The sequence below is a fragment of the Anolis carolinensis genome, unplaced genomic scaffold (genome assembly GCF_035594765.1).
Source record: "Anolis carolinensis isolate JA03-04 unplaced genomic scaffold, rAnoCar3.1.pri scaffold_15, whole genome shotgun sequence".
Taxonomy (NCBI): domain Eukaryota; kingdom Metazoa; phylum Chordata; class Lepidosauria; order Squamata; family Dactyloidae; genus Anolis; species Anolis carolinensis.
This window is the reverse complement of record NW_026943826.1, coordinates 1,994,945-2,013,439: the sequence shown is the minus strand read 5'-3', so window position 1 is coordinate 2,013,439 and position 18,495 is coordinate 1,994,945. Positions and strand designations below refer to the sequence as shown.

At 42.6% G+C, this 18,495-nt stretch overlaps 1 protein-coding gene across 4 annotated transcripts in view; it reads right to left on the bottom strand.

Moving 5' to 3' along the window:
- Nucleotides 1-207: 207 nt before the first annotated feature.
- Nucleotides 208-18,495, bottom strand: part of ubr4 (ubiquitin protein ligase E3 component n-recognin 4) — a 258,399-nt gene continuing 240,111 nt past the window's right edge. For 3 of the 4 annotated variants that reach the window (XM_062965588.1, XM_062965589.1, XM_062965590.1), the window contains 8 exons: nucleotides 16,622-16,735; nucleotides 13,475-13,617; nucleotides 10,996-11,121; nucleotides 8,533-8,727; nucleotides 6,344-6,568; nucleotides 1,875-1,965; nucleotides 1,604-1,766; nucleotides 208-523 (listed from right to left, as the gene is read on the bottom strand). In XM_062965588.1, the coding sequence (XP_062821658.1) occupies nucleotides 459-523; nucleotides 1,604-1,766; nucleotides 1,875-1,965; nucleotides 6,344-6,568; nucleotides 8,533-8,727; nucleotides 10,996-11,121; nucleotides 13,475-13,617; nucleotides 16,622-16,735 (1,122 nt within the window). In that variant the 3' untranslated portion in view covers nucleotides 208-458. The remainder of the gene's footprint in view (nucleotides 524-1,603; nucleotides 1,767-1,874; nucleotides 1,966-6,343; nucleotides 6,569-8,532; nucleotides 8,728-10,995; nucleotides 11,122-13,474; nucleotides 13,618-16,621; nucleotides 16,736-18,495) is intronic. The other variant, XM_062965591.1, reaches the window with a different exon arrangement.

Genomic DNA, 18,495 nt, shown 5'->3' with positions numbered 1-18,495 from the left:
CCGGCCCCCGGGCCTTAGTTTGGGGACCCCTGGTATATACATTGGTCTTTCCTTCATATTGGGAATATGAAGGACATGAATATGAAGTGAGGAATGCCATAGATGCTTCTTGGGCCTGTTTTGAGTCAAGCAAGGAGTGCAATACAGATCTCAGACTTAGCGAGAACCGTACCAACCTCCAGAAATGGTCGCAAATTCCGTTCCCAATGTATTTAACTTATTTATTGACAGGTAAAGTGGCCACACGGGAAGGAAGAGGGGCGGCAAACCTGGCTCTGGGGTGGGAGGGGCGTCGGGGGGGAGGGAAGCCCAACGTCAAGAACTCGGAAGGGAGACGGAGAAGGGGAAAGGGAGCGGGAAAGTAACACAACACTCCTCGGCGGTGGTTCCTTTGCGGACCAGAATACAGAGGGAGGAGGGTGGGAACAAAGCTCGTCCCGGGTCTCTTCGCGTCCGGCTCAAGGGATGGAGTTGAAGAGGTCTCTGAGGAAGCCCTTGGGGTCACAGATGTCCGACAGCAGGCCTGCGAGGAGAGGAGAAGAAGGCGGCTCAGTCAGACCCAGAAACGTTGCCAGGAAACCTCTTCCTCTGCAGCTAAGACGAGAGGACTTCAGTTCGTCCCTCATTACGAGCTTACATCCCATAATAATAATAGTAATTATTATTATTATTATTATTATTATTATTAAGGCCAAGATAAAAAAATCAGCTAATGACCCAAAATGCAGACTGTACAAGGAAGCTGACGAAACCATGGATCATATCCTCAGCTGCTGCAAGAAAATCACACAGACAGACTACAAACAGAGGCCCAAATGATCCATTCGAACTTATGCCTCAGGTACCATCTCCCAGCAGCAAAGAACTGGTGGGATCACAAACCTTCAAAGGTAATGGAAAGCAGTCAAAGAAGAAGAACATGCCCTGGCAGAATATGTCAAGCAAAGCGAAGAACCTGCTTTGATTGAAGTGAAAAATCAGAAACTCCTCAAAGCACAGCAGACAAAAAACCAGTACAAGAAAACCGCACTACAAACTAGAGCTGGCAGCTGGCACAACAAAACATTGCATGGAAAGTTCCTTGACAAAATTGAAGGAAAAGCTGATAACGAGACAGGGCTGAGCATCTATACCTCTCCTGAGGCGCTTGTTAGAACTCCTCTAGCCCCGCCCCGTGTCCTGGGCAGGTGCTGCAGGACAGGGATAGAAGCTCAGCTCTGCCTCAGAGCTCGTAACTCTGCCCTTCGCAGTCCTGGACGCCCATTTGTGGCCCCGCCCACCTCCCCTCCTAGCCACGCCCACCCCTCTAAGCCACGCCCCCCTTTCCGGTGGGCGCTGAGTAATATTTTTTTCTGGAAAGGGGGCGGCAGGCCAAATAAGTTTGGGAACCACTGTTTTAGATGGTGATTCGCACTCTGAACACTGCTCTCCTTCACCCGCTTTAGCAGAAGGGTTCACGGAACCAAAACATGGCCTTGAGGAAAGGAGCCAAGCAGAAGTGGGTGAAAGACGGAGTTGGAGAAAACGGAGAAGGATGAGGAGAAGGAGGAAAAGGACAAGGAGGAGGATCAGCAACCACCGGAAGAAGGGCTTCCTCACTCACCGGCCACGTCCAGAAATTCGGAGAAGGTCTCGACGGGCATGAACTCCTCCTGGAAGGTCTTGAGGGCCTTGTCGGCCGCCTCGTGGATGGGCATGTCGTTGTGGCGGATGTACTCGGCCAGCGAGTAGGACCAGCCCCCCTCCGTGTTGCTCGTAGGCACCTTCTGGAAGGGGAAGCACCGTGGGCGGGGGTCAGGGCCCACGGACGAGCATTGGCTACCAAGGCCACGTGGAATATCCCACTTCCGCCCTCAATCGCCCGACACACTTACTTTGAACATGTTGTAGATGAGGTCCACCAGGGCCCAGAAGAGGAGGCCGGAGCGGTAGGCCGAGTAGTCCTTCACTGCTTTATCTGTCAGCCTAGAAGGAGGGGGAGACATGACACATTGAGCCTCAAAGTGCTGTTAATGGCTTCCTTTCGCGGCCTCAGACGCGGATGATGAATAGCCGGACGGCAATGACCACCGCCAGGAGGCCATCAATAATCCATAGGAGAAAATGCATCAGCGAAACAGCGGAGAAGGAAGATCATTCACCTACCAAAGCAGACCCTCCTCTTGAGAAGAAAATAGAAACAGCATTTCACTGCAATCAGGGAAATACTACATGTCCATCCATCCTTCTATCATCTGACACAGTGGTTCCCAAACTTATTTGGCCTACCGCCAACTTTCTAGAAAAAATATGGCTCAGTGCCCCCTGGAAAGGGGGCGTGGCTTAGAGGGGTGGGTGTGGCTCCTGCTCAAGAGGGCGGGGCTGAGTCCAAGATGCAGGGCTGGGAGGGGGAGGTGGGCGGGGCCACAAATGGGCGGCCAGGACTGGGATGGGCGCCCCCACCCACAGCCCCGCCCTTTAGTCCTAAAAGGCCTCTCAGGAGAGGTATAGAGGCTCAGTCCTATCTTGGGCTTATTCGCTTATCCAACGTTCTGCCGGCCCATTTATGTTGGATAAGCGAGACTATATATATATCTATATCTATATCTATATATATAAAAGAGTGATGGCATCAGGGCAGCGGACAAAACAACAAAACTACAGGCCCCCCAACCTCGAAATTTGACAACACAACCCATCATTCACGCCTCTAGGTTGATACAACAACAAAAAAAAAAAGAAACATAAAGTCCTAATTAGAGGGAGAGGAATAATTGTTTTTATCCAATTGCTGCCAGTTAGAAGGCTAAGCTCCGCCCACTTGGTCTCCTAGCAACCTACTCAGCCCAGCGGACAGGCACAGTTAGACCTCACTTAGGCCTCTTCCACAGATTATCAGATTTGAACTGGATTATATGGCAGTGTAGACTCAAGACCAGGGGTCCCCAAACTAAGGCCCGGGGGCCGGATGCGGCCCTCCAAGGTCATTTACCTGGCCCCCGCCCTCAGTTTTATAATACAGTAGAGTCTCACTTATCCAACACTCACTTATCCAACGTTCTGGATTATCCAAGGCATTTTTGTAGTTAATGTTTTCAATATATCGTGATATTTTGGTGCTAAATTCGTAAATACAGTAATTACTACATAGCATTAATGTGTAATGAACTACTTTTTCTGTCAAATTTGTTGTATAACATGATGTTTTGGTGCTTAATTTGTAAAATCATAACCTATTTTGATGTTTAATCGGCTTTTTCCTAATCTCTCCTTATTATCCAACATATTTGCTTATCCAACGTTCTGCCGGCCCGTTTACGTTGGATAAGTGAAACTCTACTGTATAATATTTTTATATCAGTTTCAATAATATAATATATTGTATATACATATAATATTGATAATATTATGTTATACAATATAATACTAATACTAATAATACCATATAATAATATTAATTATATGTTATATATTACATATTATATAATAGTATAGTGATATAGTTCAATATATTAATATATAATGCTAATATTGTGCTATGCTAATAATATAATGTATTGTATGTACATACAGCTGCTCTGAGTCCCCTTCTGGGTGAGAAGGGTGGGATATAAATGTAGTAAATAAATGCAGTAAATAAATAATTAATTTTAGACTTAGGCTCGGCCAAAGTCTGAAATGACTTGAAGGCACACAACAACAACAATCCTAATTAACTAGACTATCTCATTGGCCAGTAGCAGGCCCACACTTTCCATTGAAATCCTGATAGGTTTATGTTGGTTAAAATTGTTTTCATTTTTAAATATTGTATTGTTCTTTCGTTGTTGTTGTTGTTGCACTACAAATAAGACATGTGCAGTATGCATAGGAATTTGTTCATTTTTTTTCCAAATGATAATTCGGCCCCTCAACAGTCTGAAAGATAGTGGACCGGCCCTCTGCTTCAAAAGTTTGAGGACCCCTGCTCAAGGCCCTTCCACACAGCTATATAACCCATTTAGAATCTTATATTATCTGCTTTGAACTGGATTATCTTGACTCCACACTGTCATATAATCCACTTCAGTGTGCATACTAAACATAAAGACAACCATACAACAGACATTCAATACCACCACTACCTCAACAATTTCTCACCAACACCACCAGACAACGACACAGCAACGCGTGGCCAGGCATAGCTAGTATATATATAAAAGGCTTTTGGCATCATGGCGACTCACAAAACAACAAAACCCCAAACCCCCCAAACTCAAAAATTGCCAACACAATCAATCATCCCCGCCTCAAGTAAGATACAACACAACTACACTAAAAACACAATCACAACAGCAACCACCACAACAGGCGACCAGGTACTCTTCACCCACCCTTGAGCCTTCCCTCCAGCTGTTTTCAACTTCAACTCTCACCATTCCTAACACCTTAAGCTTCTGAGAGAAAAAACAAAAGGGACTCAGGCTGTGACGAATGCTGGGAGTTGAAGTCCAAACCACCTGCAGCAAAGGCCCAAGTTGGCCCACGCCTGGATCCCAGGGCACAGGCAAACTGCATTTAGACCTCATCCATACTACTGTCCCTAGAAAATACAGATTATCTGATTTCAACTCCATTATGTGGCAGTCTACACTCCAACCCCTGCCACACAATATTACCCAGAATACCAAGGCACATCTGCCAATATCTCCTTTAAACTGGATGATCTACCTTGGCATTCTAAATAATATTCCTCTATGACATCGCCTTGACTCTACACTGCCATCTAATCCAGTTCAGTCTACATTTTATACAACTATGTGCAACTGACCTCATATAATCCAGTTCTAACCACCTAATGTAACATTATAAATATAATATATAAGACTTACTACGGTATAATAATAGAAAACAATATGATCTCTAAAACCAGGAGACGAAATAAAGACCAACACTCGGAAAGCAGGGAAATTGGGAATTCGACAAACGAAACAATCAGGGCCAGCTAACACTTCCCAACAAAACATTCCTCCAGACAGTAAACAAACACCCTTTCAACCTGCAAGGCCATTAAAAACTAATCAAGGTAGCTAATTCCACCATTCAAACCTCCCACACCGACACTATTAATTCCTATTCAAACTGACCAACCAAGGATTCCACAAGGTAAAAACCGACCAGGCTTACAACCATCAAGGCTATTCAATACTTTTCAACCTGGCCAACCAACATTTCCCCTACATACAAAACCCCCAAACTTTGAAACCACAACACTACTCTGTCCCATTCAACCTCGCCTAGCAACAATACCTTATGTGCAAACCGACCAGGCTTTTAACCTACAAACCTATTCAATACCATTCAATCTGGCCAAACAAGAATTCCCCTACTAAGGAAGTACCCACACTTCAAAACGCCTCTTTGATTAATGCTACGACTCCAAGCACTCCACAAAACGGCCAGACTTTCACGCTGCAAGGCTATTCACTCCTATTCCACCTGGCCAACAAATAATTCCCATAAGCCACAGCAATGCGTGGCGGGGCAAAGCTAGTATATATATATAAACTAGCTGTGCCCGGCCACGCGTTGCTGTGGCAAAGTGGTGGTGGTATCGGTTAAAACTTGTTGTGGAATTTTTATTTGACGTTATTTGTATTTTTTAAAATTAATTTTATTGTCACTTATCCTTTTTATTTATTATATTTTATTATTTTGTTGTATTATTTTTAGTCATTTTGTTATAGTATTTTATTGTATTAATTATTTTAGTGTTTTTAATAATTTTTTATTGTATTATTTGTATTTATTTTTTTATCATTATTTTATTAACACTGGGCTGAGTGGGTTGCTAGGAGACCAAGTGGGTGGAGCTTAGCCTTGTAACTGGCAGCAATTGGATAAAAACGATTATTCCTCTCCCTCTAATTAGGAATTTATTTTTCTTTTCTTTTTGTTGTATCAACCTAGAGGCATGGATGAGGGGTTGTGATGTCAATTTTCGAGGTTGTGGGGTGTTTACTTTTGTTGTTTTGTCCGCTGCCCTGATGCCATCACTCTTTTATATATAGATGTAATGTGCATAATTCCCATGGAGTAAACAACAAAACCACTGGACCAAATCACACCAAATTTGGCCACAAAAGACATTAGTCATCCAATCAATCTGCATGCGGCAGCGTGTCAGCAAAAATGGCTAGGCGTGTTCATGCTGACATGCGTGTCCTAGGTTGGCCATCACTGATCTAGCTCAATGGATTCCCAGGCCTGAGTGGGGGTCCGAACCCCAAATCTGCATCCCACCCACGGTCCACAAACCCTCTGTGGCCCCCGTTTTTGTAGCCCTGGAGCCCCTTCCCAACCCTCAGGGGACGAGCGGGCCCACCTGGTTGCTCCGGCCGGGGAGGCCACCCTGGCCTGGGCGACCACCAGCAGCCGCTTGAGGATGTCGATGCGGATGGCCTTCCAGCGCTCGGGCGGGAGGACGTGGAGGGCCAGGAGGGTGTGGTAGTGGGGGCCGTCCACCTCGAAGGCACTCTCCACCCACTTCTCCTTCGGCTGCTCCAGGAAGCTCTGCAGGCTCTTCTCTTCGCGGGAGGTGGCGCGCGTCCTGTAAGAGCCAAAGCCATCACACATCATCATGATATACTTCATTCATATTCCGCCCTGTCTCCCTGACAGGACGCAGGACGGATTCCAATGACAAAAAGGCAAACATTCAATGCCTGATAAAACAGTAATTCCAAAACAATATCGGCCAGCCAAGACCCAACACAAACCAAAATGTACCCGCACATACCAAATTAAGCCCCCATATATACGAGGGCTATCCACAAAGTAGGTTACGTTTTGGATTTTAAAAAGGACAAAGTATAGGAGAAATCATTTACCATATGCAGCTGAAAGACACATCCCAATAGTACAATCTCACGTAATCCCCATTGAAATCTAGGCACGTGTCATACAGATAAATGAGTTTGAAAAGTACTGCTCCAGTAAATTCCCCACTTGTGTCCTCAGCTCTTCCCCCTTCTCCCTTCCTGCAGCGGAGCCAAAACGCCCCCATTGTTGGAAACGGAGGAGAGAGGCGGCAAATTTACTGGGGCAGACCTTTTCAAACTCATTTATCCATATGAGACGTGCCTAGATTTCAATGGGGATTACATGAGATTATAGTATTGGGATGTGTCTTTCCGCTGCATATCGTAAATTATTTCTCCTATACTTTGTCCTTTTTAAAATCCAAAACATAACCTACTTTGTGGATAGCCCTCGTATCACAACCTAAAATTAATGAAATTGTATCTAGTATAAAAACATGAACCTCATCTTACAACCCTCCCCCCCAAAGGTTCACTTACGGATTATCTCTCTCTCTCTCTCTCTCTCTCTCTCTCTCTCTATATATATATATATATATATATAATGTATATTGCATGTGCATAACATCACAGCACACATGCACATGAGGCCCGAGTGTCTGGGGCTCATCTCTAAATATTGGGCTATTAATACTATATTATTATCTATATATAAAAATATATAATGTTCGTTTTACTATGGAGTAAACAACAAAACCACTGTATCAAATCACACCAAATTTGGCCACAAAAGACAGTCATCCAATCTATGAAAAATAGAAAAATAGTCCAAATTAGACGATGAGGAAGAGCCGTTTTCCCCCGGCTGCCAGTTTAAAATAAACACATATGCAAACATGAAAACAGAATGAACCATAACAGTATTGGTGTCACCTGAACCAAATCACACCAAATTTGGCCACAAAAGACATAGTCATCCAATCTATGTCTTTCCATCAAAAAACCTAGAAAAATAAAGTTCAAATTACAGTTGATGAGGAAGAGCCGTTTCCCCCCCGGCTGCTAGTTTAAAATAAATACATATGCAAACATGAAAACAGAATGAACCATAACAGTATTGGTGTCACCTGAACCAAATCACACCAAATTTGGCCACAAAAGACATAATCATCCAATCTATGTCTTTCCATCAAAAAAACCTAGAAAAATAGTCCAAATTACAGTTGATGAGGAAGAGCCGTTTCCCCCTGGCTGCTAGTTTAAAATAAACGCATATGCAAACACGAAAACAGAATGAACCATAACAGTATTGATGTCACCTGAACCAAATCACACCAAATTTGGCCACAAAAGACATAGTCATCCAATCTATGTCTTTCCATCAAAAAAACCTAGAAAAATAAAGTTCAAATTACAGTTGATGAGGAAGAGCCGTTTCCCCCCGGCTGCTAGTTTAAAATAAACACATATGCAAACACGAAAACAGAATGAACCATAACAGTATTGGTGTCACCTGAACCAAATCACACCAAATTTGGCCACAAAAGACATAGTCATCCAATCTATGTCTTTCCATCAAAAAAACCTAGAAAAATAAAGTTCAAATTACAGTTGATGAGGAAGAGCCGTTTCCCCCCCGGCTGCTAGTTTAAAATAAATACATATGCAAACATGAAAACAGAATGAACCATAACAGTATTGGTGTCACTGCATAACTTGGCTCGATAAAGAATAAAGAATTTACGATACTGACGTGTTGAGGACGTAAAGCACGGTGTGGATGATGTAGGGGATGAGGTGGATGTTGCTCTCCCGCCCGCCGCCCCCGGTGTCCACGCTGAAGGACTGCTCCATGGCGAAGCGGAGGAAGAGCAGCTTGGTGTCGTGGATGTTGAGCTGGTAGGTGGGCTCCCGCTGCCCGGTGCATTCCTGCAGGTAGGTGTTGTGCCTAAAGCGGGAGGAAAAGCACCCAGTGGAGTCACACACATAGCCTTCATTGCAGCCATGAGCAAACTGGGCCGGGCTGTGGCGCAGCTGGCTAGTAACCAGCTGCAATAAATCACTACTGACCGAGAGGTCATGAGTTCGAAGCCCGGGTCGGGTTAAGCCCCCGACCATTAAATAGCCCGGCTTGCTGTTGACCTATGCAGCCCCGAAAGACATTTTGGGGAAATTTAGGTACGCTTTATGCGGGAGGCTAATTTAACTAATTTACAACATCATAAAACTGCCAGCAAAACACGAGGAATGGAACGAGGAAGTACAGCCATGACTGGACAGTGAAGCAACAGCTCCCCCTGTGGCCGGAATCGTGAAGCTGGAAAAAAAATGTTAAGTGCCTCTGTGTCTGTCTATATATGTTGTTTGTCTGTTGGCATTGAATGTTTGCCATATATGTGTTCATTGTAATCCGCCCTGAGTCCCCTTCGGGGTGAGAAAGAAGGGCGGAATATAAATACTGTAAATAAAAATAATAAATAAAAAATTCAAGAAGGAAGAAAAGGAAGAAAGGCCTCTGTGTCTGTCTATACTGTATGTTGTTTGTCTGTTGGCATTGAATGTTTGCCATATATGTGTTCATTGTAATCCGCCCTGAGTCCCCTTTGGGGTGAGAAAGAAGGGCGGAATATAAATACTGTAAATAAATAAATAAATATAAATAAATAAAATAAATAAACTTTGGCCCTCCGGGTGTTTTGGACTTAGGCTGTTAGGAAACAAGTCCAAAACACCCGGAGGGCCAAGGTTTGCCCTTGGCTGCTACAAACCCAAAGAAACGGCAGCTAGTCGTATGGTGTCATCTACGTACCTCATTACACTATGTAACAGGATTTGTGTTCCTGGGTTATCAATGTCATTTCCTAATTGGTTCTATCATTAAAACATGGGGAAAGTTTATTCAACTTCTGCGGGAGGGACATAGCAAAATTTGTTCTAGTTTTTCAATAAATATCTCATCAATACATTATATTATTATCAACGCACAATATCAACATTACATATTATGTACTATATTCTACTATACCACTATACTGTCATATTATTTCTAATAAAAATAATAAAATAAATACAAAAAAACCCAAAATAAAATAATACAATTAAAAATAAAAATAAAAATAATATAATCAAATAATAAAATATAATACATAAAAATAATAAAAGAATAAAAATACAAATAATAATAAAACAATAAAAATAAAATAAATACAAATAATACAATAAAAATAATGAAACTAAAAAAATTAAAAACACCCAAAAATTAATACAATAAAATACTATAATAACACAAAATAAGTAAAAATAATACAACAAAATAATAAAATATAATAAATAAAAACGTAAGTTACAATAACATTAATTTAAAAATACAAATAACATCAAATAAACATTCCACAACTATTTTTAACCAATACCACCACCACTTTGCCACAGCAACGCGTGGCCGGGCACAGCTAGTCTCTATATATAAAAGGGTAATGAGATTTCAGCCTAGGACAAAACAACAAAACTACACATCCCAGAAACACTAAACTTGGCAGCACAACCCCTCATCCATGCCTCTAGGTTCATACAACAAAAAGAAAAGAAAAATAAATTCCTAATCAGAGGGAGAGGAATAATTGTTTTTATCCAGTTGCTGCCAGTTAGAAGGCTAAGCTCTGCCCACTTGGTCTCCTAGCAACCCACTCAGCCCAGGGGACAGGCAGAGTTAGGCCTCACTAAGGCTTCTTCCACACTGTCTATAAAATATAGATTATCTGATTTTAACTGGATTATATGGCAGTGTAGACTCAAGGCCCTTCCTCACAGCTATATAACCCATTTATAATGGACTTAATGTAAGGTAAAACCTTGACCCTTGACCTTAACTACCACCAATTCCTCAAGACTTTATTTCCCATACCACCAGACTTCGCCACAGCAATGCGTGGCCGGGCACAGCTAGTTCAACAGAGTTTCTGGAGTAAAACAACTTTCAAAGTAAGGATCACACAATGAAACAGGAAATAACACTTTCAAACCAGGAACAATTTTTTCAGATTTTGTTACATAGTGTTGTTCCATTTGGGGCCTACAAACAAGAAGAAGAACACAAGAACAAGATTCAAGCTGGAGAATAAAAGAATACTAATAACAGAGAGGGAGTATAGCAAGGGAGTCGATGGTGCCACGGAAGGCCAAGCAGGTGGCCAAGCAGGTGGCCAAGGTGCCTCACCTGGCCAAGCAGGTGGCAAAGGCCGACTCCGGGACGTGGGGCCCCCAAACGGGCAGGAGACCGTTGCACTTGGTGTTGGCGTTCTGCAAGGCCGCGCTCTCCCACTCCTCGCGGCCGCGGGCCAATCTGCAAAAGGGGCGAAACAGGGACACAACATCCATCACAGGGACCTCCACCATTGCAATTCCTCCGCCCACTTCTGCGCCCGAAAAAAAAAAAGAGTTACGGCCCTCCGAAGCCACCAGTCCCCTTTGGACCGCCACTTCGGACACAAAGTTAGAAAATGCACAGACTGGTGTTTCTGCAGTTGATTTATGCGCAGTGTTCGGCAATTCTGAAAAAGGTAAAAATTCTGACCCAGCCAAACCAGTCTCCGATGCTGAACTGGGTCTGAAGCCAAACAGGAATCACAAGAATATGAGATGCAGACTGGATAAATGTGGATTTAATATAGTACAGTAGAGTCTCACTTATCCAACACTTACTTATCCAACATTCTGGATTATCCAACACATTTTTGTAGTCAATGTTTTCAATATATCATGATATTTTGGTGCTAAATTCATAAATACATAAATTACTACAGTAGAGTCTCACTTATCCAACACTCGCTTATCCAACGTTCTGGATTATCCAACGCATTTTTGTAGTCAATGTTTTCAATATATCGTGATATTTTGGTGCTAAATTCATAAATACAGTAATTACTACATAGCATTACTGCATATTGAACTACTTTTTCTGCCAAATTTGTTGTCTGACATGATGTTTTGGTGCTTCATTTGTAAAATCATAACCTAATTTGATGTTTAATAGGCTTTTCCTTGATCTCTCCTTATTATCCAACATATTCGCTTATCCAACATTCTGCCGGCCCGTTTATGTTGGATAAGTGAGACTCTACTGTACATAGCGTAACTGCGTATTGAACTACTTTTTCTGCCAAATTTGTTGTCTAACATGATGTTTTGTCTAACATGATGTAAAATCATAACCTAATTTGATATTTAATAGGCGTTTCCTTAATGCCTCCTTATTATCCAACATATTCGCTTATCCAACATTCTGCCGGCCCGTTTATGTTGGATAAGTGAGACTCTACTGTAAAGGTAAAGGTTTCCCCTGACGTTAAGTCCAGTCATGACCGACTCTGGGGTCAGTGCTCATCTCCATTTCTAAGCCAAAGAGTCGACGTTGTCCGTGGACACCTCCAAGGTCATGACCGCATGGAGCGCCGTTACCTTCCCGCCGGAGCGGTACCTATTGATCTACTCACATTGGCATGTTTTCGAACTGCTAGGTTGGCAGAAGCTGGAGCTAACAGCGGGCGCTCACTCTGCTCCCGGGATTTGAACCTGGGACCTTTCGGTCTGCAAGTTCAGCAGCTCAGTGCTTTAACACACTGAGCCACCGGATTTAATATGTGTGGTTATTAATGAATTTTATGAGAGGTGTCTGGATGGGGCCTAATTTGGCGGAAGACACAATTCTAAGGTTAAGGCCTGCAATGACTGCCTGCCTGCTTGCTGAACTGTAATTAAAGGTAAGGTAAAGGTTTTCCCCTGACGTTAAGTCCAGTCGTGTCCGACTCTGGGGGTTGGTGCTCATCTCCATTTCTAAGCCAAAGAGCCGGCATTGTCCATAGACACCTCCATAGGCATGACTGCATGGAGCGCCGTTACCTTCCCGCCGGAGCAGTGCCTATTGATCTACTCACACTGGCATGTTTTCGAACTGCTAGGTTGGCAGAAGCTGGAGCAACAGCGGGTGCTCAATCCGCTCCCGGGATTTGAACCTGGGACCTTTCGGTGTGCAAGTTCAGCAGCTCAGTGCTTTAACACACTTCGCCACTGGATTTAATATGTGTGGTTATTAATGAATTTTATGAGAGGTGTCTGGATGGGGCCTAATTTGGCAGAAGACACACAAACGCAGGCTCCGAGCTGGCCTCGAACTCATGACCAGAGTGATTCGTTGCAGCGGGCTGCAGCTGGCTGCTCACCAGCCTGCGCCACAGCCTAGCCGCAGGATGGTTAAACTCTCCTACAGATATATAAGCATTAACCCCCTGCATGCATTTGCAATCCCTATATACTTATATATCTGTATCTATCTATCTATATACATTAATTTTATATATGAATTTTCTCCTCATATGTTTGCAGGTCTTTGCAAATCCTATATACATATAGATCCATGTACTTGTATATCTGTATCTGTATATATACATTATTTAACCTACTGATGCCTTGATTAATGTAATTTTATTGGTATCTATTTTTATTTTGAAATTGACCAGTAGCTGCTTCATTTCCCACCCTCGGCTTATACCCGGGTCAATAAGTTATCCCAGTTTTTTTGTGGTAAAATTAGGTGTCTCAGCTTATATTCGGGTTGGCTTATACTCGAGTATATACAGTACTTTCAAATTATTGAAAAGTTACTCATGACACCGGTGAATGAAGTTGGCTGTCCTTACCGGACGGCGGCCAGGTGGCAGTCGTAGTGGACGATGTTGAAGTGGGAGACGGTGCTGTAGCCCTGCTGCTTCCGAGGCTTGTTCTCAAACTCCTCCAGGGCCACCCGCTTGGTGAAGGTGTAGATGCCCAGCACCTTCGTCGGCTGGAACGAGGACACAAGGCGGGGTTACAGGAGCCTCCCCAAGCGTACAAAACACCAACCTGAACATTAGCTCTCTAAACTTGAGAGTCTAAAGCAGGGGTCCCCAAACTAAGGCCCGGGGGCCGGATGCGGCCCTCCGAGGTCATTTACCTGGCCCCCACCCTCAGTTTTATAATATAATATACTAGCTGTGCCCGGCCACGCGTTGCTGTGGCTGAGTCTGGTGGTGTTGGTCAGTCTACATTAGGTTGTATTTATGCTGTGAGCTCCACCTTCTTTATACTCACATTAGTAGTAGTATTTGAAGTCTGTTACCTTCTTCAATTTTTGTGTTGATTGATAATTGCTTGAGATCCCTGTTGTCTTTGGTTTGTTGTTAGTTGTAATGTCTGATTCTGGTGAGTGCGGTTTATATTTTTATTGTGGTACAATAGTCTTTTTTTTTGTTTTGCCTGTGTAGGTGTTTATTATTGTTGTTGTTGTAGTGGTCATGAAGGTTGGATAAGTTAGATGCTACTGTATTGTTTTTTGGAGGCCCAGTGTAGCACTGACTGGCCTCTCAGCCTCAGTGCCTGGCTGCTTCTTGCCTGTGATGGTGTTGATTCTTATTGTTGTTGTTGTTGTAATTGTTATTATTGTAATTGTTTTTTTGGAGGCCAAGTGTGAATGTAGGGATTGGGGAGGTGGATGAGTTGTGTTGTCAAATTTTGTATTTGTTATAGTCACAATGCGTTATTGTGAGTTTTGTGGGTCCGGATTGTGGTTTTGTGGTGTGGTTGTGTTGTTACAACTGAGAGGCAAGGCTTTTGTGTTGTGTTGCCAAGTTTTGTATTTCTGGGGTGTTTAGTTGTGTTGTTATAGTCACGATGCATTGTTGTGAGTTTTGTGGGTCCGGATTGTCATTTTGTGGTGTGGTTGTGTTGTTACAATCGGGAGGGAATGCTTTTGTGTTGTGTTGCCAAGTTTCGTATTTCTGGGGTGTTTAGTTGTGTTGTTATAGTCATGATGCCTTGTTGTGAGTTTTGTGGGTCCGGATTGTGGTTTTGTGGTGTAGTTGTGTTGTTACAACCGGGAGGCAAGGCTTTTGCGTTGTGTTGTTAAGTTTTATATTTCTGGGGCGTTTAGTTGTGTGCCAAGTTTCGTATTTCTGGGGCGTTTAGTTGTGTTGTTATAGTCACGATGCATTGTTTTAAGTTTTATGGGTCCGGATTGTGGTTTTGTGGTGTGGTTGTGTTGTTACAACCTGGAGGGAAGGCTTTTGCGTTGTGTTGCAAAGTTTCATATTTCTGGGGCGTTTAGTTGTGTTGTTATAGTCACAATGCGTTGTTGTGAGTTTTGTGGGTCCTGTGTGGTTTTGTGGTGTGGTTGTGTTGTTACAACTGGGAGGCAAGGCTTTTGCATTGTGTTGCCAAGTTTTGTATTTCTGGGGCGTTTAGTTGTGTTGTTATCGCATGATGCGTTGTTGTGAGTTTTGTGGGTCTGGATTGTGGTTTTGTGGTGTGGTTGTGTTGTTGTAACCTGGAGGCAAGCCTCTTGCATTGTGTTGCCAAATTTCGTATTTCTGGGCTGTTTAGTTTTGTTGTTATAGTCACTGCGCAAACAACTTTATCATTTTATATATATAGATATAATATAATATAATATAATATTATTATAATGTAATACAATATAACACTAATAATAATACCATATAATAATATTAATTATATATTCTATATTACATATAATATTACTAATAATATTACAGTATAGTGGTATAGTTCAATATAGTAATATATAATGCTAATATTGTGCTATGCTAATCATATAATATATTGTATGTACATATAATTTGTAAGCCACTCTGAGTCCCCTTTGGAGTGAGAAGGGTATGATACAAATGTAGTAAATAAATGCAGTAAATAAATAAATATTAAATAAATACATTTTAGACTTAGGCTCGCCCAAAGTCTGAAATGACTTAAAGGCACACTACAACATCAACAACAACAATCCTAATTAACTTGACTATCTCATTGGCCAGAAGCAGGAGCACACTTCCCATTGAAATCCTAATAAATGTATGGTGGGTTAAAATTGTTTTTATTTTTAAATATTGTATTGTTCTTTCATTGTTGTTGTTTTTGCACTACAAATAAGACATGTGCAGTGTGCATCAGAATTTGTTTATATTTTTTTTTCCAAATGATAATCCGGCCCCTCAACAGTCTGAAGGATTGTGGACCGGCCCTCGGATTAAAAAGTTTGAGGACTCCTGGTCTAAAGTAAAGTGGGTGAGCTGGATGTCCTCCAGATGACGTTTGACTCCAATTCCCATCAGGCCTCGCTATCGTCTAATATGGACTTAGGAGGGTTTGTTTCCTGAAAGACTTCTAATAATAACTAAACACAGCTGTCTATTCTAAACAATATCTGAAAAATATACACCACGATAAAGGTTCAAAACATAGAACACAATATGTATATTAGAGCATCATATACATAATAACTTTCAAAGATTTACAGACTGCAATTATCCAGATTTAAATGCTACACAGAGCAGTTTTCAGTATAAAACATATATCAAGACTCCAACCAAAGTTTATTAGCGACACAGTATGTGTACATTCAGTCTCTCCAAATGCATGTAATATGCTGTAAAACTAAACCTGGCTTGGAGTCAAAACAAATCAAAGTCTCTGTAGTCTTGGAGCAGTTCTATAGGACTCCTCAGGTTGTAAATGCAGTCAATTAGCTGTAGCTTCAGTTTGTTGACAATAAATGGTCAAATAGATGTTATTTTAGAGTAGCTGGCTGTGAGCCGAAGTAAGCTGTTTACATAAGCCGTTTACTACTGGTTCCCAAGTTACGACTGTGTGCCACTACAGCTGACAGAATTTGGTTATCAGTTGTATTATTGTTTGTAATATTGTTAACGTTATTATGTATATGATGCTCTAATATACATATTGTGTTCTATGTTTTGAACCTTTATCGTGGTGTATATTTTTCCTGAAAGACTTACCTGGAACTTGTATCCTTCCCGGCAGATGCAGCAGGTCAGGCCCGGCTCCTCGATCAGCTCCTCCATCTGCTTCAAGAGCGCCGTCTTGGTCACCACTTGCCCTTTCTCGTTCGTCTGAAAGACCCGGAAGAGAGAGAACGGCAACAAGGGATGTCAAATTCGCAGAACAAAACCCGTTGTCATACCCCAGCCACCTTTGGCTTCTGGACCTGATTCAGAAATGAACTTTGACCAGGATGAAGCTTATTCTGACTTTGTTCCTAGTCCACAGAGCTCCTTCCAGTTACAGCTCCCAGCTGTGGATAGCTCAAATGCTTCCTTAATTGGAAGAGATACTGGAAATATTATTCCCGTGGCTGAACCAGATGTTCTGAGTTCTCCAGGGAAAGTATCCTTTAACACAGGGGTCCCCAAACTAAGGCCCGGGGGCCAGATGTGGCCCTCCAAGGTCATTGACCTGGCCCCTGTCCTAAACTTTAGACTTAGGGTTGACCTAAGTCTACCTGGTCTTTGGAGGTCTTTTTGCTTACCTATGGTCTTATAAGATCGTCTAGATGGTCTTTGAAGGTCTCTTTGCTTAGCTACGGCCTTATGAGACCATCTAGATGGCTTTTGGAGGTCACTTTCCTTACCTATGGTCTTATGACATTGTCTAGATGGCCTTTGGGGACCTCTTTCCTTACCTATGGTCTTATGAAACCATCTAGATGGTCTTTGAGGGTCCCTTTCCTTATCTATGGTCTTCTGGTGGCCTGATGAGATCATCTAGATGGCCTTTGAGGATCCCTTTCCTTACCTATGGTCTTATGAAACCATCTAGATGGTCTTTGAGGGTCCCTTTCCTTATCTATGGTCTTCTGATGGCCTGATGAGATCATCTAGATGGCCTTTGAGGATCCCTTTCCTTACCTATGGTCTTATGAGACCATCTAGATGATCTTTGAGGGTCCCTTTCCATATCTATGGTCTTCTGATGGCCTGATGAGATCATCTAGATGGCCTTTGAGGATCCCTTTCCTTACCTATGGTCTTATGAGACCATCTAGATGATCTTTGAGGGTCCCTTTCCATATCTATGGTCTTCTGATGGCCTGATGAGATCATCTAGATGGCCTTTGGGGACCTCTTTCCTTACCTATGGTCTTATGAAACCATCTAGATGATCTTTGAGGGTCCCTTTCCATATCTATGGTCTTCTGATGGCCTGATGAGATCATCTAGATGGCCTTTGAGGATCCCTTTCCTTACCTATGGTCTTATGAGATGGTCTTTGGAGGTCTCTTTGCTTAGCTACGGCCTTATGAGACCATCTAGATGGCTTTTAGAGGTCACTTTCCTTACTTATGGTGCTATGAGACCATCTAGATGGCCTTTGAGGGTCCCTTTCCTTACCTATGGTTTTATGAGATCATCTAGATGGCCTTTGGAGCCCCCTTTCCTTACCCATGGTCTTATGAGACCATCTAGATGGTCTTTGGAGGTCTCTTTCCTTACCCATGGTCTTATGAGATCATCTAGATCAGGGGTCCCCAAACTAAGGCCCCCCAAGGTCATTGACCTGGCCTCTGTCCTAAACTTTAGACTTAGGGTTGACCTAAGTCTGAAACGACTTGAAGGCACACAACAACAACAATCTTAATTTTGGACTATTTCATCATAGTCTGGCCCCCTAACAGTCTGAGGGACTGTGAATCGGCCCTCCACTTAAAAAGTTTGAGGACCCCTGCTTTAACAGAAGGGAGTTTCTGCATCGCCAGAGATCAGAAAAACAAGGGCTTCCAAGGAGTCAACGTTTGACATCTCAAGGGAATAATGGATAGAAGATTCCCTTGGGAACCTCCGGGGAGTTTGGTTTCCCTTCGCTGTGATCAGAT